We start from the raw sequence: 21,897 nt of genomic DNA, 5'->3' as shown, positions 1-21,897 counted from the left end.
TGATATTCCCCTCCTGCCCCGTGATTGTCCTATTCCGGTGGTACTAGATGGTTTCAAATATCTGGGAATCTTTGTCACCTTGGACCCCACACTTCGGTATGAGCGCAAACTGCTGCCCCCTCTCAGACGCCTTCGGGCGGCTATCGGGACTTGGAGCAAGCTCCCCCTTTCTCCCTTGGGACGAGCTGCGTTGTTTAAGATGATGTCGCTCCCCCGATTCCTTTATGCGCTTCAAAACACGCTTGATGTAGTGCCAGCGGAATATTTTCGTGAGATTGAGAGTCTACAGCGGCAATTGTTATGGGGGGGCCGTCCTCGCATCGCCCTTTCGAAGCTTACACTCCCTTGGTACGATGGCGGCATCGCTCTCCCGGACATTCGTCGCTATTACTGGGCCTCTCAATTGGGGGCCATCAACCATGGCACCTACACTCCCCCACTAAACCCGGCTTTTGCGATGGACAGATGGTTGCTACCCGGTGGGGACTACAATAGGGCTCTATATGCGAAATCAGCTGGTGACACTCTTACGGGCCCCACCAAAACAGCAGTGCAGGTGTGGCGTAGAGCTACGGCGGCCACGGGATGGGCCGATAGGCCGACCCGGGCTACCCCACTATATGCTTCGGATAAACTGGGCTCCCTTTGGCAATCGAAGGGATTTGATCGGTGGGACATGATCGGGATCAGTAGGGTAGATGACGTATGGATCAAGGGCAGGGTCAAGACGTTTGAGGAATTGAAAGTGGAGTATGGGCTGAATGATAAGGAATTCTTCAGATATGCGCAAGTCCGGCATGCGGTCTTGTCTGTTTTTCCACTAGGCTCGGACGTGCCGGATGGTCACGGATGGTCACGTTCCTGATAGCACGATCTCGCTAATTTATAAAAAGTTGATCAATACCAGGACTGATCTACTAGATAGTCTTCGAGGGTTGTGGACCGGAGATGGTCTGGAACTCGATGATGAGGACTGGCAGTCCGCTATTTCTTCCCCGAAGGAAGTAGCTATCCCGGCACGTCTTCGGTTCGTCCAACTGAAAATTCTGCATAGGGTGTATGTGACTGGCCCACGTCTGGTTCGTATGGGATTTTCGATGGATGGATTGTGCAGGCGTGGATGCGGTATGGTGGCTACGTTCCTTCATATTATCTGGGAATGCCCTGCTGTGATACGTTATTGGAACCGCGTGCATGAAGTAATGAGTGAGGTCACGGGAGTGCGATTAATGCCTGAAGCGCGAAGATGCTTGTTGAATGTCTGGGAGCCGAATGACTACAATCGAGCGCAGCTCCGCTGGGCGACCTTGGGAAACATGGTAGCCAAGCGTGATATTGCCCAATTGTGGGGCGCTCAGAAGCCTCCGACACTTCTGGGATGGACACAAAACATGGATTGGTGAATGTTTCGAGAAAAAACTGTGTATGTTTCCCGTGGCAAACCAGGCAAGTGGGGGAAAGTGTGGACCCAATGGAACGCATACCGTGGAGATATATGTACTCCCCCAATGTCGGAATTTGATGCTGATTTGTCTTCCTCCCAACCTGACGTTTCCTCCGCAGGAACATAGTTGTTTTGTATGTATTTTAGTCTCCTTTCCGCCCCCCCCCCCTCTCCCCCCCCCAATTATTGATTGCACTACTGCTTGATTCCTCTATGTACCCCCCCCACGGACCACGTGATGACACGTTTTAATGTACTGCCTTGTTTTGTAATGTTCTTTTGTTTTCTTGTTTTAAAATCAATAAAAAGTTTTCACAAAAAAAAAGAACCACTGGCCTAGACATTTTCATGTGTATTTATCATCCGAGGTACAGAGGTTGACCAACACAACACAAAAATAAGGCAGGTGCAAGAAAATACCTTACTAATGGCCCAACATGCCCTAAATAAATGCAAAAATAAAGTCCTTTTTCCCATACTTCACTTTTATGACTCCCGCCATCCCAAACATCTACTCAATCCTTTTCAGACCTTGTTTCCAGTGACAAACAGGAGCGAGTCCCCCAGCTGTCTGACGTCCGGCAACACTGGCTGTCCCTCAGCCAGGGAAAAGTTGGTTAGGGTCCTGCTGTTGCTGTTCCTCTGAAGGGACACCTAGGCAAGCAAATCACATGGTTAGGAAGAGGTTACAAAGCCAATAGGTCTGCCATATTTTGTGTGTGTTCACGTTTGTGTCTTTTTTTCTCTTTCACGACCCCATTCTATCAAATCATAACCTACTTACATGCCATACATTCATATGTCAGTATTTCCACTAGTTAACTCTAGGTCCACAAACCCAACTCAGCATTACTAAATATTTTCACTCAATGGCTGGGTGCCATACTTCTGCATTTATTTTAACTATGGGGTCTGATAGAGAGCAGACCCAAAAAGATTTTCAGTTTTGAGGGAAATTAACTTGTTCATATGAATGGAACTCACCACAGCCGTTCAGTTCGCTGGGCATCACAAATGCATATAGCTTACACAAGGATTAGACATTCACTACCGAACTCAGTCTGGCCCTAAAGGCCCTGCCACTTTCTAGAATTAAGTTCTTGGTTATGCTCAATCCTATTCACGAATTTGGATACTCATCAGTTCCCCTTTTCTGACCTTCCCAAACTGTAGCCAAAGGGGCTATCTCATGTTGCCTTGGGTTGCAATCAATAAGTTAGCAAGGAATGGAATGGTACCCTGAGTTGTGAGTGTGTAACCCTCATGTGTCCCTCACATGTCAAGCAAAGGGACATAGACTACTATACATGGAATTGTGGCTAGGCAACTCGCCGAGTGGTAGTTCTGAGCATGGGCGAAGTTATCAGTAGTGCAGCAGATGCAGTGGCATACAGACCCAAGAGTGGGAGTGGCCCACTCCACCCCAATATGTACTGTTCTTTTTACTACAAAACCATGGGATGGATTAGTCAATTTGCTTGCATCCATTTGTTAGGGCACATGGCGCCCTAACTACTGGGACAGCAAAATCCGCAGGTTTTCAGAGTAAAGTCACAACTGGGTCCTGCCTCACCCAGATTTATTGGTGCCCTGGCAATGGTGACCTTCCATGTGTCAATCACTGGGCCCTGGAACTTCCTCTCCCTCCAGACACGAGCCTCCTTTCTGAGACTGGATCAGGTCTCAAGGCAAACTGCATGTGTGTATCGAGCTAACCTAGGTCTGTCCCATTCAGTTCTTGCTGTCGCCCAGAGTGCAGTCTACTCAATCTTGGGTACAGTATATCCCAGTATAAAGTTCTCTAGTAGATATTACTGATAAACCTGTCATGACGTGCCCAATAGTCCACCCCCTGCTTGTCTGCTTTGCTCTAGCCGACCCCACTGCAATTGATTTGAACATTATTACATGTATCCGACTCAGCGCTGCAGCACACGACCAATTGGCCAACAGCAAGCACAGTCACTCCTGCCATACTCAGCCCATGAACAGTTTTTCCGGGTTCCTTTTTGCCTATCATTGCCAAGGAACACTTATGAAGTCCCTTTAGTATGAATCAAACTTTGTAATGCATAGAATACCTGCCAAACAGCTGCAGTGCGTCCTGTAAAGCATGTCCCCACTTTATCTTACAGGCTGTCCTCCACCCTCCTCACTGTGCATCTTCTCCTAGTTCTGTAGCTCCTTTCCCAATGTATGGTTTGTCCTGTCTGTATGCCCCTCCTCTGACTTAGCTATCTAAGTTTCTCTGTGCCCCATTTATCACTCTGAACCTATTTTGTTCCTCGGTTCCTTCTCTATTTGCACTCTCATTCTTTTGCTTCTTCTGTATGCATGTACCCTTCTGTGATAATGGTACAGAGAGAGCACAACAGATGAAGAAGGGGCAGTTGGGCTGTGCATCACAGCACAATCCTCACATCAGATAGAAGATGGTTTTCCACATGTTGAGGTACTGATTTAACACAATGAAGCCCTCCAGTTATCCTAGTCGCCACTGTGAAATTGGTACAAAAGGACCACAAGAGATGAAGGTAAAGCAATATGATTTATTACATAAATAGCCTTAGCTATGTACTAACAATCTTTCAATCGTCTATTTGTTCTCCCCAACCCTTCTGCCTGATCCCTTCTCAAGGTTCCCCTGTGACATCAGGCTCCTCCACACAACACTCCACATTCTACACTTTTCAGCTATGCCATAACTAAGACACATCAATACATCTTCCCTTTGGCACTGGTGTCTTGTTCTCCCTCTGGGCCTTTGTGCCAATTCTTTTTCTGTGGTCACCAGAATCTGTGTGTCTCTTCTGTGACTCCATCTCCATCCCATATGCTCCTTATGTTTTTCTTATGTGTCTATGCATCCATGCCTTTTCTCTGGTTAGGCTCAATCTCGGTCCTATTCAGGATCGCTATACCTCCTCCATGTGTCCCTCTGCGCCCCTTCTGTCTCGGTGTAGTCCTCCTTCTTAGGCCTCCATAGGACTGCAACTGCAGAGTTGACACCCAGGCTGTCAGATCACCCTTGTATTCAAGAAGGGAGACATCGTTTACCACGCATCCAGTGTAAATTACTGTTTCCAACACCTTCCCTACTGTATGTAGACTGGAATTGGTATAGTAATTCACACTATTCCTAAATCCAGCGCCCCTCCAGCGCAAGTCGATGTAACGACTTGCGTTGTGAAAACCGCGATCGAACAGACCGCGTTGAAATGGCCCTCGTATCAACATAAATCCATTCAAGAAGGCATTTGCTGCTCATTCTCTTTTCCCAACTCTTTGTAGGTCTATGCTACTGACAACTTTAGATGTCTGTAGGCAGACCTATTGAATCCAGTACACTTAAGAGCAGGCTGTGGGTCAGCCCTTTGCTCATGATTGGATGTTTTTCCTGTATTTTTCAGTTGTGTACTCCTGATGTGCATACTTTATGCCCTATTTATGAGTTTATCCAGCCCAGGAGCATCACCGAGTCACAGTAATCTGACTGGATGGGTTTTATCCTTCCACTCCTTACTTGAGCGGACTCTTCTTTTATTTTACACTCAGCACTGTATTTGAGTGCATATTTCCTTGATCCCTCTCCATCTTTTTCCAGCCCCTCCCCCACACAGCGAAGAACAGATCTTTTGTCTTTGTCAGTGCTCATTCTCTAAGTAAGAAGTAACTTGATGCACTCTGCCAGTCTGTCCTAAGGAGATGAATGGGAAAGAGAACTGGGGATTGGGAGACTGAAGCAGAGAGAATCTAGAAGGAGGATTGTAGAGTTCTCATTGTAGAGTATAAGAAGCTTTGAACCATGCAGTCTTTCCGATCCACAAGTTCCTTCATCCCTCGTCCTCTGTTCTGGATGAGTGAAGTACAGATAGAAGCATGCTGAGCTAAGCTATGTACTGAAAAGCCAGTGAACCAAAGCACCAAACAGTCAATGATAATACGTTAGCCTTGACGTCACAAATGACGGATTACTTTGGTCTACCGACATGTCTTGCAGCCCTCATTTATACTCTCACATTGGACACTGCCTTCAGAAAGAAATCTTTCTTCAGTCAGGCCTTAATAGGGATAATTTGAAGAGCATAGGTGATTAGGAATAGACAGCATCAAAGGGAGATGGACAACAACCCCTTCTTCCACACTATTGGTACCCACAGGACAATGAGTGGACATGTTTTACTAGAAGGCAAAGGACAGGAAGACAGCCTTCGCACATGTGTGTATAAAGGTTAGCTAAATAGCACCAACGCAATTCTGTAAGAAGTCCACCATTATTATTTTACCTTATCAAAGACCCTAATGATCAATATCAGCTATCCCATCAAGGCTCTTGGATCTTCCTGAAAACTCCAGAGGGAAATACCAGGGCATCCTTGGCAAAGCTAGAGATTTTGTGGCGCTATTCCTGCAGTGTCGGAGATCATAAAACAGCCATCGCTGTGCTACACTGCCATAGGAGAGGCCTATGGAACCAAATGAGACAATGCCTTCAATTCTTTGGACACTGTTGGAGAGTGGTCCCCACTGTATCCTTAGATTACATATTTTACTGCCACAGCCCAATACACTTTCAACTCTACAACTGATTCTTCCCGATTACTACTCTGTCATGACCACCTCAGCATCTTCATTTATTCAACCAAGACTTGAGGACTAAATGGCATTCTTGATGTGCCTGTCTGCTTAAATCCCCTACCTTCAAATCGGTTCTCTTCAGGAAAGAGGCCTCATAAGTAGCAGGTTTACTAGGTCTATGAACTATCATAAAATGAGCAAAGAGAACACAGTTTATTGGTTTAGGAATGTTATTTTCTAAAAGGCAGATACCCGTTGGGTGTGACTTTCCATCTCCAACCTTTGTTTTATTCTTAAATTCTTTTGTGAGCTGGTTGAGAACAGTGAGCAAACTAAGAGCTAAAGTTGTTAATGATGTCTGCCATCACAAATTATGTTATGTCAAACTCTTGCATGCCAGGATAGGTCTCTTCAAGCTGGCAGATACGCCCTACAAATATTTCTTGGATGTTCTCTGCTTGAAAATTACAAGGTATTAAACAGTGGTCATGTTTTGGATTGTTTTAGATGGGATAGAGGCTGAACATAAACAGGTTCTGAATGGATAACAGCCTAACATCTAAAGTTGAAAACCTTGAGTATACACCTATGGGAGGTATAAGGGTGTTATGTGCATACACTTTAACAGAATATGCTGCACCACTATACCATGTACCAGAGATGGGCAAGAAATCCTGAAATGGTGTGGTGCTAGTGGAAGAAATTCATAAGAAAGTGTGCCACTGCATTCAGTAATCGCTTAAGTGTGGCAACAGACCTTCTGGTAAACCCAGGTAGACACCAAAAATACATAATTTTGTACCCATTTCCTTCCTTGTCCACAAAAGTGTAATTCAAAAATATGTTTTTTCTGTGTTAAAAAAACAACTAGGCTTGTAAAGCGGGTATTTCCTGGTGATATGTATTTGCAGCTTAGTCCTGCACCTACAAGTCTGGTCAATGAACAAACAAATGGAAGCAGTGCCTGCATTTGGACCGGAGGCTCTGTGCTTTCATGGCCCAACTTACCCAGACCAAGGAAGCACTTCATCAGCGAGTGGTATATAGTGATTCCTTATATGCTTCTCGATTCCTTGTGTTTGCATGTACCCGAGTAAAGGCTTTAGCAGTGCTAGCAGGTCTCTGCATAGATGCTTCAATTGTCAATTGTGCACCCTTGTAAGCAGAACGAAACAACTATTTCTTGATCTGCACTGTACCATTAATGGGACATCTAAGTGTGCACCAGCCAATGTACAGAAACAAATCTACTTGGGTGTTTACTGGTGATTACTTGTACTGGCACTTGTGGGAAATTCTCAAAATAGCAAAAGATGACTGTTATGGTAGGTCCTTAGCAGGGGATGCCTTGGCAGAGAGGGAAGCAGTCGCATAAATTCTACCGTAATCGTTATAGGTATAAAAGCCCAAACCTCATATATGCTAAAAACAAAAGAAAAGACATTTGACTCTACAACTACTTCATGAAAAAAAGATTATGTGTGATTCTCTACAGTGAACTAAACTGGTATGGTGCAAGATGTGGTGGCATACGCTAGGGACCTACCGGCACCTCCTTTGTTACCACCTGCTCTGGATGCTTCAGCATTTCAAGTCTCACTCATTCCTGTCACAGACGAGGACTGTAGAACCCCATCAGAGTCCAAAGTTGAGCAAGGAAAGAAGGTCAAACAAAACAGAAAGGGATTGACCCCAATGGAGATTAAAGAAATCTCTTAATTCTTTCCTCATGATGCACTAAAGGCTGCTGTAAAGAGGAGTTTTCTGAAGAATTTACATGATCCAGAGTGGTCTTCCATGCTTTTTCAGAAGCAAGGAAGTAAGGAAAGAAGAACGGTTTGATGCAGAATTCCAAGTGGCGATCGGTATAGATTTACTCATTCCTAACCGAATGGTTTTTCTCTCAAGCATAAATATGTAAATCGCCTTTTGATTCTGTAACACAGATAACTACAATGCTCTCAAACATTGTTCTGCAGCCAAGCATTTCAGATTGTGCAATAAAAAATTGATAGGAAGGTACAGACCTTTTATGAGGTGTTCCAGTTGTGCACTAACTGCCAAAACAGTTTAAAGATGATGGATTAACAAGTACAATTGCAGGCCAACACCCCATTTGATCTGCTGTGTTCAACGACACAGGCAACTCGGGGTGGATTTTAGCAAGCAGGCCTCAGGAGATTGGAAATTGCCATTCATTTTTGTGGAAAGACAGAATCCTTCAGCGCCAGATTTTCTACCGGGTTGATGTAATTCCAAACAGGGCACTATCTTCAGTAGAGAGGACAAAGGGCAACCATATTACACAAATCTGGAGGGTCAAAACAGGCATCATCCGCAGGGACCACTTCTAAAACCCGACTATGCGAGAGCTCTTCCAACAAGATTATTTCTGGTGAGAGGAAGTACTGGATAGTTAGTGATGCCTGGGTAGCCTCAGCAACAGATCTGTGCTCAATGGAAGTGATTAAGACAGGCTACACGATTGAGCTCTCTTTCCTTGCACCACGCTCGACAATCCTTGTGTCAAAGATCCACTGTTATCCAGGCAAGTGCCAAGTACTAAAGGACAGAGCAGCTGCAGCCCTACTGAAGAGGAATACAATTATTATGTAGAAGATTGAAAGAGGGCTTTATTCAGCTATTTCTTTGGTGAAGAAGTGGTCACCAATTATAGCCTATTGATGGACCACAATCAAACCAACTTTATTCCGCACTGCCCAGTCAAGATGACAGAACTACAGAATACGATACTGACTGACATGGTTACAATTATTTTAATTTTTTAGTCTCAAAAGATTTGCAACATGCCTACCTGCATATTTGCATTTATTACTCATGGATTACTCACAGATTACAATTATTACTCTTGGGGTACTCAATCTTTAGGTGTTTTATAAAGACTCAGTTCCGAGATTTCAGCTTATTTAGGTTACTTGTCACACCGGGGTAGCATGACGACTTTTTCGAAAGGATTTAGCATCCGAGCTTCAGATCCAGCTAAAATACCTTCTGCAGAAGTTGCAGGAGATGGGTTGAGAGAGGCTTGTGGTTTCAGGTTTGATTGTAACAACGATGGAAGTGGTCTGGTGAGCACATCAATATTTCACTCCAATGATGCATCATCTTCAGCATTGCTGATCTCAGACATGAGCAGATTTTAGCAGTTGACTCCATTGTCATAGGTTTTCAGAGAACCAATGCTCTAATGGCCCTGCTAGGAACACCTGGAGGGAGCGATGTGGAGCTTTCACTGCAAACGTACGGATTATCACTACAGATGCTAGCCTACAGAAGGGATGCAGGGGAACTTTTTGTCTGCAGGGAAGGTGACCTCCTAAGAGAGCTTAGCGCGGTCTTTTTATTTTGCATCTGAGACCGATATGTTACTCCATAGTTTCTTCATAAAGACTCTGCTGCCAGCAGACTAAGGAAGTGGATGTTCGGTCCAATTTACGACCAGTGGGGCTATTCTATGCTTTCTCTACCGCTGTGTTCCTTCTTCCAATGTCATTTATAAGGTCTAATAGAATGAGAGGAGGTTAGCATAGTGGTTCACAGGTGGATTTGTAAGCATTGTTTTGGTATATTGCCATCTATTGCTGCAACTGACGACAGATCCTCTGCTGTTCCTGTAGATGTCAATGTTCCCAAGCCAGGGGCGAAACTCATTAAACTGCACATGACGGCAGGAGATGGACTGCCATGAAGCCACAAGAGATGTGGATACTCAAGGTGGTTAGTAGAGGATATCAAATGCTACATATTGTATTCTGAAGAATTTCATGGGGCCTAAAGCTTCAATAACATGTGTCATGTAGGATCCTTTGTAGCGGTTTATTTTGAGGCTTTTGTCTACCAATCGAAAGAGCACAGATTTAGGTATTTTCTACTGATCCATCAGGATGTCTACTCAGTAGACTGCTTGATAACCCAGCACCTTACCCAGAGTTTTCCACCATTGGAACTTTTTTTTGTTGCTTCAGCATCCTCAGGGTCCCTCATTCAAACACTTTAATAAACATGCCTTAGTAATACTGCAGTACTGTTCTTGCTGTGCTACCACCGAGCCACAGGGGGATGGAATGTAAGAGACATTACTGAACCAAGAACCTTTTCTTAAGACAATACTGAAACTATGATACTGTGTCCCTGTCGTCTTTTCAAGCCAGAGCTCTATTCTTGTTTCAATGCAGACTACAGTATTTTTAATAGAAAGTGTGCAACAATCAATATCCAGATTCATGAGCTTTGGTTGATTACAAGCGTCAAGGGCTTTCCTATGCTATTTTCAAAATGCCCCCCCCCCCTTAAGTACTATTTATTTTGGTTAAATATCCGTGGCTAGGGCTCATAAACTTTCCTCTGCTACTTTGAAGCCTGTGGAATTGCAGGAACATAATTTAGAGGACTAAAACCTTTGGCCTTGAGAAACCGTAAAGGCGTAAATCCCCTGAGCAAAACACTCGTCGGCTTGTTTGAATCAGTATTAATTAGGCTTATGAATAAAAGGCACCATAATATCCTTGGATCCATGAACCTAGTGTTTTCTTTTGGATAGACAAGGAGAATCTGAACCAATAATACATAGAATACCTTAACAGAGTACTTATTTCTACAATATCCTAAAACTGGTTAAAGTCAAACATATTTTAATGTTTACGGACATCAAACAAAACCTATGAAAGTTGTTGGGGACAAAGTGAACGCCGTGGCCGGGCCAAATGTAGTACCTACCAAATACACACATAAGCCACACATTTTTTTTTCATTGAAATTTGAGTCGATGTTCGCAAACATCACAAAAACCACATCAGCAAATCTAACAAAAACAAGAGTTTTTCCACATAATGCCATATAATGTTCACAAAAATATGCAAGAGACAAAATAAAAATTTCCCAATTCATGATGGCTCCAACCATTATAAAGAACAATATAATTAATTAAAGCTAAATGGAGGTTAACGTTTGTGGAGGTATTAACTGTGACAACAGCACAAAACCTAAAAATTACATGAAACTCACAAGTTAAGGAACGTTGACAAAGTTACTAATTGTGACTACAGTACAAAACCTAAAAATACATGAAACTCACAAGTTAAGGTACTAACTTAACCTCATCACCCAATTACGTCATGGTAACTTAACCTTAACTCATTACCTTAACTGATTTTTTTTTAATCATTCAAAGAAATCTCCAATGTGATTATCAAGCATATGTTGAACACTTACCTGCATAATTCGGCCATCTGAGGTGCCCAGGTGAGCTATGGTAAAGTCTTCCATTGGAGTTACGAATATTGAGGTGAAGAGGACATTGTCCATTCTGAAGAGGTCCAACCTGTAGTAGGCAGGGGTGACCAGGGTGGGTTTTTTCAAGCAGTCCTGATATGTAACACTTCCCTGGGCGTCTGCCTGCAGCAAGAGATAATAAGCAAGCTCTGTTCATTGGCTGGATGGGTAGAGAGGTGTGAGATGTGATTGTATTGTTTTTGTACCATTCCACCACCATGAACAGTGAAAGAAGCGGACACCATTTTGTTAGAGGAACCGGGTTCTAGACACCACTGTGCAGGTATCTACAAGTCTGGGAAGAGCAGTCTTTACGGATCCCAGATTGAAGGTTCTTGTCTGGGTTATGGAAGTAAAGTTAAAGTACAGCAGATTTCGAAACACCAAGTACCCAATAACTAGAACCCCTTGCAGTCTATTGAGAACTAGGTGCTTGCAATTTAACATTACGACGTCCAATTGTTTCCTGACATTAAAACACAAATTTTACACTGGTCAATTAGCATTCAGAAAACCAATGTATCGCATTACCGTGCGAGCCACTATGAAAGGACATTTGAAAATCAGATTTTGCGTTGGATTACATTAGAATGTGCACAGCCGTGCAAGTGAATGAGTATCTGGAATATCAAGCTCCTAGAGCGCAGATCCTGTTTTAACGTCTCCTAGAGGCACACTGGTGCTTCAATATTTTTTCGAATGTACAGATGTACAATTACATATATTGTATTATTATATACAACTGTGGATATCAGGTGTTTCAATCTGTTCTATCGCATTCCAACATTTAAAGAAAAAAAAAGTATTATGCTCTACATATTCTCATAATATGATAAGAAATATAATTCATAAATCGGAGACCATTCGATGAATGTCCAAGTCATGACACAACAATTGTGAAAGAGACAAATGTTAAATCTTGTTGAAGTTGCAAGGATTTTTTGTACACATGTGGAGGAGTCTTATGAGTATGTATGAGTTCGTCTGAATGGTATGTATGAGAGGTTGTACATTGGATTGGGGCGTGTAATTTATGAATTGTATTTCTTATTGTATTACGAGGGTATGTAGAGCATGAGATGTATTTGAAAACCAAAAAAATTATTGGATTGTGAGGTAACAGATTGAAGCGCCTTATATCTATATCTGATCTAGAATAACAAAGAAATGTATAATTTTAGATAAAATATATATTTAAAGGTCAGTTTCTATTCTGAGATTTATTCTGTGACTGAACAAATACAGGTTAAGCGGGAATCTAAGGAGATTTATTTTGTTGCCCTAAGGAGATTTATTGTGTTGCCCTATGTGTATTGTATTTTTCGCAGCTGGCCAGCTTCAGGTGTGTTGGAACACGGACAATGCTGTTTTTGACAGGTTAGACAAATTGGGCTTACTGAGAGGAGGATGTCTAGGTTTTAAATCACAAATAAATTGAAACTAGGACTGAGAGTGGAGTAGGGATGTCATCTATAAATATCTGCAACCATGTCATACCTTTAGAGACCATTTACCGTTAAGTGGGGACAATCCTACATAGAACACCACTACAATATCATATCCTGTTGCACAAAAGCCATACCAAGCTCATGGTTATGTAGCACTTTAGCATCTCATGCACAAAAGTTTTAGAGAAATAGAGACACATTGGGAAAGTGATGTAAGTGACTCAGGAAATCGACATTGGAGGGAGCACCAGCTCTGTTCTAGAGAGGAAAATGTATGGCAAATTTCAAGATCCTCCACCAGATATTGGTCTGATAAATAAATGTAGTGTTGTGGTGGACACGTAACAACACAGCCCCTCCCTAGTGCCGACCACGCATTCACCCCATACCCGTCCATCACAGGCTTAACCAGTCAGCTGGCCCTGCCAATAAAGAGGCAGGGCGGACTAGCCCTGGACTGGTTACGCTCACATAATAATGGTATCCACGTTGTTCTTTCTGTAAGCATGTGGGCCTGGGGTCCACGGTACTACATTGGCAACAAAGTGGACCAGCCCTAGCCTCCACAGCTCCCCACTATGAGTGTGCCTCTCTATTACTAAGAGGGGTGAAGACGAGACACTCCGTCCCGGCCCGAGAGGAAAAGATACCGCCACAGGTGGTGCCTCTGTTGGTGAGGATGACTGCATGAAAACTATGCGACATGCCAAAGCCGCAGAGCACTGAGAAGGAGAAATTGATTCATAAGTGACTGTAGCTTGGCTGGTAAAAACGCATGCAATAGCAGAGGAACCAGTCCGGCATATGCAGGAGTCAGCGGACCTACCCCAGACTGCCTCTGGTTAGGCAAATGTTTTGGGGCCTTTGTCATGCACCAGCAGGACACGCAGCGCTCGGGTGCAGCCAGCCCATAGACTGCGATGGAAGGCAGTCACATGCACGTGCAAACCAAGTCTCTGCCCCAAACTTCACAGCACAAACGTCCAGGCACGGTCACTGGCTGCCTAGTGAACCATGGCATGCACGGCAAGTGGTGCAGATGCCAAGCACGAGTAGAAGACAGAGAGCATGGCTAAGAATGCCTTCTGGTCAGATCACTCCAACCATTGATGAACTAAGGAAGAGTCCCTACAACTACTTATTTTATTTTATTTATTGCAAGAGTTTTATATAGCACGAACAAGACCACATAAGTGTAACAGAGCGCTTTACATCGTGGCAGTTCAATGGGCACACCCCGTGGTAATCGTAACACAATCAGAAAAGAAAACAAGCATAACAGATCATGAAAATCAAAAACAGAATTAAAGGGAACAAAAGAAAGTCAATGCATCTTAAGGTGATTGGAAGCTAGCCCAAAAAGGTCTTCATCAGTAACTCTTTGACTTCTTTCTTGAAGGAAGCCGTGGAGTTATTAAGTCTTATTTCAGGTAGCATGGGCATTCCAGATTCTTGGAGCAATACCAGAAAAAGCTCTATTGAAAGTTTTCTTTTTATGGAATTTTGGTGGCTGGAGCAGTAAGGTTCTAGGGCCTCTAGGGCAGCGAGAGCCCCCAGAAAGCTCAAGATTTTGTGCAAGATAGATTGGGGTGTTGAAGTGTAAAGCTTTATGCGTCATGCAGGCAATTTTCTGATGAATTCTTGCTTCATACGGGACCCATTTAAGAGATTTCAACTCCTGTGTGATTTGTTGATAGCGTTTGGAGCCTGTAATGAGCCTCGCAGCGGAGTTGAGAGAGACCCTAAGAGGTGCAGTCTTCGCTCTAGGAAGGCCGGAGAAGGTGGCACTACCATTGTCCAGTTTAGAAATCAGTAGGGCTTGCACCGCATTTTTGAACTTGTTATGGGGTATGAACAGTTTAATTTTCCTCCAGACTCTCAGTTGGTGGTTTGCACCTTTGGTGAGAGCACTGATGTGCTTTTGCATGTTCAGATGTTTGTCGAGAATTATTCCCAGAGAGCTTGTGGAATCAATGATGCTTGGAGTGCAGTCGAGAGCTATGAGTTGAGGCACCCATTCTTCGATGTCCGGGAAGTGACTGACTGGGGCGATAAGGAGAAATTCTGTTTTGAGGGCATTTAGTTTCAAGTGATTGAGAGTCAACAAACTTTGAGTTTCCTGAAGAGTTGAGTTGAGCGACCTTATGTCCTCTGGGGAGGAGACTTTCAGGTACAATTGGGTGTCATCGGCATACTTGTGGTAATGAATGTTGCTGGACAACCTTGCCAACCTCGGACTCAAGCAACTGGTGACCACCCCCACCCACTACGCCGGACACACACTCGACCCGATCTTCTCTTCCAGCAAGGACATCGCCTTCAGCCACGCCACGGGACACCAATGGACGGACCACAGCTGCGTCCACTTCAGCTACAGAAGGACCACGCTCCACCATCTCCAGCAACAGGCTCCCCGCAGAAGCTGGAACAAGATCACTGCAGACCAGCTCACTACTTCCCTGAGCAAGAACCCTCCCACCAGCACAACGAACCCCAGCCAAGCGGCCACCAACCTCACGAAATGGATCAGCGACTGCGCAGACGACCTCGCCCCTCTGAAGACCCAGCCGAGCAGACCCGGCAGCAAGAAAGCCCCATAGTTTAACGACGAACTCAAGAGCTCCAAGAAGAACTGCAGAGCACTCGAGAAAACCTGGCGCAGAGACCCAACACCGGACAACATGACTGCCCTCAAGCTCGCCACCCGAAAACACCACCAGCTGATCCGCGCCACCAAGAAAACCGCATTCAAGGAACGACTGGACAACAACGCACACAATTGCAAGGAACTCTTCAACATCGTGAAAGAGCTCTCCAACCCCAACGCCGGAAACAACGACATCACCCCTTCGCAAGACCTCTGCAACTCCCTCGCCTCCTACTTCCACAACAAGATCGCGGACATACACAACAGCTTCAGCACTCAACCAACGCACGCCACGACCGAACCACCGCCCCCCACCGCCACCCTCCGCGCCTGGACCCCGATCAGCACCGAAGACACCATCCGCACGATGAACTCCATCCACTCCGGATCTCCAACAGACCCCTGCCCTCACCACGTCTTCAACAAGGCCGACGCTGTCATCGCACCCCACCTGCGGGACATCATCAACACCTCCTTCGACAGCGCCACCTTCCCGGAGAGCTGGAAGCACGCCGAACTCAGCGCTCTACTCAAGAAACCATCAGCAGACCCTACCGACCTCAAGAACTACCGCCCCATCTCGCTGCTCCCGTTTCCAGCCAAAGTCATCGAGAAGACCGTCAACAAGCAACTGGCCGCCTTCCTCGAGACGAACAGCTCCCTCGACCTCTCGCAGTCTGGCTTCCGGGCCAACCACAGCACCGAGACCGCCCTGATCGCAGCTACAGATGACATCCGAGCCCTGCTCGACAACGGAGAAACAGCGGCCCTCATCCTCCTGGACCTCTCCGCGGCCTTCGACACTGTCTGCCACCGCACCCTAGTACAGCGCCTCAGCAACGTCGGAATCCAGGAGAAGGCACTGGAGTGGATCACCTCCTTCCTCGCCGGAAGGACACAGAGAGTCCGCCTCCCCCCGTTCAGATCGGAAGCCACCGAAGTCATCTGCGGCGTCCCTCAAGGCTCCTCGCTCAGCCCAACTCTCTTCAACGTCTACATGAGCCCCCTCGCAGCCATCGCACGCCAGCACAACCTGAACATCATCTCCTACGCAGATGACACCCAGCTGATCCTCTCCCTCACCAACGACCCCGCCACCGCCAGAGCCAACCTGCACGAAGGGATGACAGACGTAGCCAAATGGATGTTGAACAGCTGCCTGAAACTGAACTCGGACAAGACGGAAGTCCTCATCCTGGGATCCTCACCCTCCGCCTGGGACGACTCCTGGTGGCCCCCCGCCCTGGGCAGCGCACCCAAACCAACTGACCACGCACGCAACCTGGGCTTCATCCTGGACTCCTCCCTCTCCATGACCAGACAAGTCAACGCCGTCTCCTCGTCGTGCTTCAACATCCTGCGAATGCTACGCAAGATCTTCCGATGGATCCCCACCGAAACCAGGAAGACGGTCACCCAGGCCCTCGTCACCAGCCGGCTGGACTACGGCAACTCCCTCTACGCCGGCACCACCGCCAAACTCCAGAAGAGACTCCAGCGGATCCAGAACACCTCAGCACGACTCATCCTGGACATCCCCCGCCGCAGCCACATCTCCGGACACCTGAGAGACCTGCACTGGCTCCCGGTCAACAAGAGAATCACCTTCCGGCTCCTCACCCACGCACACAAAGCCCTACACAACCAAGGACCAGGATACCTCAACAGCCGCCTCAACTTTTACGCTCCCACGCGCCAGCTTCGATCGACCAGCCACGCCCTCGCCGCCGTCCCCCGCATCCGAAGAGCCACCACAGGAGGAAGGGCCTTCTCCTACCTGGCCGCCAAGACTTGGAACTCCCTCCCGACCCACCTCCGCCTGACCCAGGACCACCTCGCCTTCAGGAAGCAGCTCAAGACCTGGCTGTTCGAGCAGTAGCGGACCCCCCTCCCCAGCGCCTTGAGACCCTCCGGGTGAGTAGTGCGCTATACAAATGTTCTGATTGATTGATTGATTGATTGATTGAATGTTTTGCCATATTTGTCAAAGTTCTGCAACTTGTGCAAAAAGAAATGTAAAGAAGAGAGAGCCGTTGCGAGGTGCTGTAGCCTACGTCATCAGGTGATGTGCTGGTATTAGTTAGTTGGTGTGAGTAGAGTATTGGTATTGGTCACTACACTTTAAAAGGCTTGCATAGAAGCACCACCACCCCCTTTTCTGAAGCACCCTAGATTAGACATTGGTATGGATGTGTAGTACATTGTGACAGCCTGAGAATCCCAACCTGTTTAAACTGAGATCATTTTAACTCGGATTGTCAAGCATCACTGCAATAATGAAATGTTTTAGAGTATTAAGTGATTCTGAGAGGTTATGTGAAAGTTTCTGTCTGAGAGAGCAAGGAAGCTCATCCAGAAGGTACAGCTGTGGTGAGTGAATCAAGAGTAACCATGGTGAACCGGCCTCACGCACTGGTGGTTGATGATGCTGATCCTGGCGAAGGGGCAAGTAACTTTACCAGGAGTGCCTGTGGGAAAGAAGAGTAGTCAAGAGGGCAGGAAAGACTGAGACCAAGGCTATCTGTTGAACGCTTTCCATAGACTGTCACTGAGGAAACAGAGTCAAGTGGATTGACTGACAGCACAGACGACCAGCCACTACTCAGTAAATGGAAAGGAGCGAAGGTGCCCCATCGAAGGTACTCTGCCCGAGTGGACATACTACACCGACAGTGAACTTGATCTGATCTTCTATGATTTGGAGGATCTGAGAGCAGTGCCTACCGAACCTCCATGATTAAGGCTACTACAGCAAAAGTCTGAGTTCCTGGAAATCGATCACAATAATCATAAACTGTGTCTACGAACTTAACTTGATTAAACTTTGCTTTTATTGCATACTGAAGAATCCTTAGGGCTAAGGCTCCGGCAGAAGAGTAGGGTTGCCATTCTAAAAGAACATGAAGTAGGGCTAAGGATGACTCACGAAGACTGCTGTACATAAGCTATTTGAATTGTGTGACAATGAAACAGGATTATTATTTGCAAAATTTGAAAAGCTGCATAATTTACAAGTCTGCTTGCTGCTACTCTACCCTGGAGGTTTGACATTAGAGAAACTATGGATATCCTTACCAAGAACCAATGTAGAGCAGTGGCAGTTGTAGCACTGCTTATTTCCATCATTTTCATTGCTGGTTTGCTAATACGATTGAGTTCTCCAGTTAACAATGGTCACATTAGATCCACATCAATGCCCACTACACATGCTTCACAAATAGAAGAGCTTTAATCGTAGGATTTTATACAAAGACACTTCAAAAGGAGATTTTTCAGCAAATGCATTTTTTTAAGTTGCTTTATGAATGCACAAATGTCATGGAGGCTAAGGACTGTTATATCTGTGCCTCTTTGCCTGCTTCAGTAGCTTTAAGGCATTACCTACCATCATATTCCCCTTACATATTGTGTTACTTCCAGCATTTTGCTTAGCCTTTTATATCACCAGGGTCACTTTATATAAAACTTTTTGAATTATGATTTAAGCTTTTACGAGGTCCCCATGTGCAAACACCGGAATCCTAATGCTAATAAAAAGGAAATAAAGACAGTGTGGCATTTATTTAGATTCCAGACTAAACTAGACACTGCCGAGCTCACAGACATAGGTTGACTTGTTTAATGAATTCCACTGAGAAGAAATGTATTGATGACTTGGAAGACAGGGGAACAATAATACATCATAGAACTATGAGAAGGATTGTTATTATGAAGGATGTATGGAAGGAAGAAGGGGGAAGTATAAGGAGATGGGAGTTTATCCCAAGTTGAATTTATTCTAGCAACTCAGAGGGAAATTGTGTATTACAAGTGAGAAGATAAGGTGTACAATACATTTGCGGAGCTGAGTCAGTGTGAATATAAAAGTCCTAGGTAATACTGACCAAGTGCTTGTAAGGAAGGATCCTGTTATTCCTGATGTTTATTATGTCTATGGACAGACAGCTTAGCTTACGCTGCCCGCTAATTGGCAGGCACCTGCTATCTAGCTGTAGTTTTTCCTAAGATTTATCATGTTGATAAACTGGATGCCCAAAAAGTTGGATTTCCTGCTACAACCAAACATAGAAGTAGTGCATCACAAATAGTAATAGCCATCTTTGGAGCTACGATACCTTTTGTAGGGGCTGTTTTAAAGGATTTGAAGATTAGAAATCTTTCTACGATAGTGGATAAACTTGCAACTAACATAGCTGCATCTCTACTTCCTTAGCTATTAGGTCTGTGGTTCTTCGGAACAGTGTTGCTTAGATATTTTGCTAGCAAAGGAGTGCAGAGTCTGTAAGATGATGAAGGTTAAACAATGTTGTACCTCTATAACAGATAAGAGAAAGGAGATAAGAGGATTTGTGGAGATGGTTACTGGAGTGGAACAAGAATTGAAGGAACTCGAGGCAACTGGTACTTGGGTAGCAGTTGGAAAGCTATTTTCCGCTTTAGGTGGTTGACTTGGTAATACTGGTGGTAGACTTCTCAGCACTATATTGAAGACTATTTTGGATATTGCCATTTGCTTGATTAGTTTATTTGCTATGATAAAGGAATTCAGATACATGAGAACAAAGAAAATCGTGGTTGAAGGAAAGGGAAGTAAGAGGAAAAGGGTTGAAGCTGAATTGGAGGGAAAACAGTGTAAGGCTTGTTAATGATGAGATGAAGGTGTTGGAGGAGTCAAAACGGAAGATGTAGAAGACAACATTTTGAAATGGCCTCAGGAGGTTGATTTGTTCTGTGTGATGGCTATTCTAGCTTCAAAGAAGGGGGACAGGGATTGGACTACGTATTTTAGTGCTGCGTGCATCTATGTAGCAAATATACTCAACGTGTGTTAAACATATTAAACTTTGTCTATTGTATTAATCAAATATCATTAGATGGCTGTATTTACTTACAGTGAGAGCCACACATATATAAATAAAATATAAACAATGTATTTACTCATGTTAATTGCACTTGCGTGGAAGCCATTTTGTCTAAATCACACGAAAAGCTAATTTATAAGATGCTCTGTAAGTTTTAAGTTTTTCTCTCTCTGCAAGGGTTTTATCAAGGTGCTCATTAGTTAGAATAGTAGCATTGTTAGTGTATTAAAGCGGTTAGATAACTAGGGATAATTGACCGTGCATTCGCAGTATGTGGGGATGGGAGAAATCATCCTTTACTAGGCAAACTGGACCGATTATGCTTCCAAGGTCGTGCAGATGTGGGTTTCTTTGTCCAGTGCTGGTTTGCTTAGTTAAAGACATAGCTGAAGGGACAAAATATTTTTATTCAGTCACTATTTTTGGTTGTCTTCACCTCCAGGTAACAGCATGTAAAATAAAGGCTCATTGCACGCTTAAAACTTAAGATAAATGCAAGTTAAAGTAATCGTCAGGAAACGGATTTGTTTGCCTTATGAAACCTCATTGATTAATCCAACCACTGCAGATGTCTGTGAGGAATAGAATCCTGGTTGGCAAGGAGGGGTAGGGTAGGTGTTTACCGTTTTGTGTATTTATATTCAAAGTGTCACATATTTGGAACACCACTCATAAGTGCACTGAAACAACTGAAATGTCATACTTTGGCAATCTGAAAACGTGGCAGCTATGCAATTTCTGAAAGGTAAAATGACCAAGAGCCCTAAAGGCACCAACCTAGTACATCAAATGTTAAAGGAAGACCTGGTTGTACTGGGTTATACTATCCTGCAAAGTTCTTCGTGTATGAGAGTGGTATGGCTCGCTCTGCCTCCGACAGATAGTGGTGAGTAGCATTTTACACAGCACGGAGCGAAGGGAACATATAGTGCGAAGTAATTACTTCTCAGCAAGCTCTGCACTTTGAAGTTTAGATTTGTTTTAAAATACAACGTTCCTCGCCGCTTTTGTAGTCCGCGATTAGCCAACTGATCGAAAGCCCAGGGGAGAGGGTGTAGCGTCAACTTTGGAACTGGGGACCCAGTTTTGAGTCTCTTCATCACATCCACATCAGGGGCATAGCTTCGGGGGGTGGTCGTTTGGGGTGTTATACCCCCTAATAAATTGATTTTCTAGTAAATAGTAGGGTACAGGTGTTTTCAGTCGGGTATGGTGAAGAGGTTGTTGGATTTCATCTAGGATTTTTACATGCACACAGAGACAAAAACACACATGCGCATTTATGAAGTTCGTAAAACTGTTGGTTATTTTACAACATATTGGGGCAGATTTACCAACATTTTGCACTGTGCTTACGTAACAAAAGTGATGCAAACCAGCACAATTTTTTTAAATTATTTATTTTCCAGCGCAAAATTTGTTTTGTGCTAGAAATTGCCTAAAAGTATGGCAAAGTTGCAGGAAGCTCTGCTTTATGCTACTTAGCCTCATGGGGCATTACATGGTCATTCGATGCAACCACCCGTGTGCTTTTTGCCTCAATAACCTATCTACCAAATAACTGAGAGGGTTTTGTGTAAAAAATTAACACCTTTTGAAAGCAGCCGTTACAAGGAGAAATGTTTC

General features: G+C 44.6%; 1 protein-coding gene across 2 annotated transcripts in view; it reads right to left on the bottom strand.

Moving 5' to 3' along the window:
- MST1R (macrophage stimulating 1 receptor) overlaps positions 1-21,897 on the bottom strand; it is a 410,648-nt gene that overhangs the window by 153,177 nt on the left and 235,574 nt on the right. For both annotated transcript variants that reach the window (XM_078661246.1, XM_078661247.1), the window contains 2 exons: positions 11,255-11,437; positions 1,976-2,098 (listed from right to left, as the gene is read on the bottom strand). In XM_078661246.1, coding sequence (XP_078517372.1) covers positions 1,976-2,098; positions 11,255-11,437 — 306 coding nt within the window. The remainder of the gene's footprint in view (positions 1-1,975; positions 2,099-11,254; positions 11,438-21,897) is intronic.

Source organism: Lissotriton helveticus, chromosome 9 (genome assembly GCF_964261635.1).
Source record: "Lissotriton helveticus chromosome 9, aLisHel1.1, whole genome shotgun sequence".
Taxonomy (NCBI): domain Eukaryota; kingdom Metazoa; phylum Chordata; class Amphibia; order Caudata; family Salamandridae; genus Lissotriton; species Lissotriton helveticus.
The sequence above is the reverse complement of the archived record's forward strand: the minus strand, read 5'-3'. Positions and strand labels throughout refer to the sequence as shown.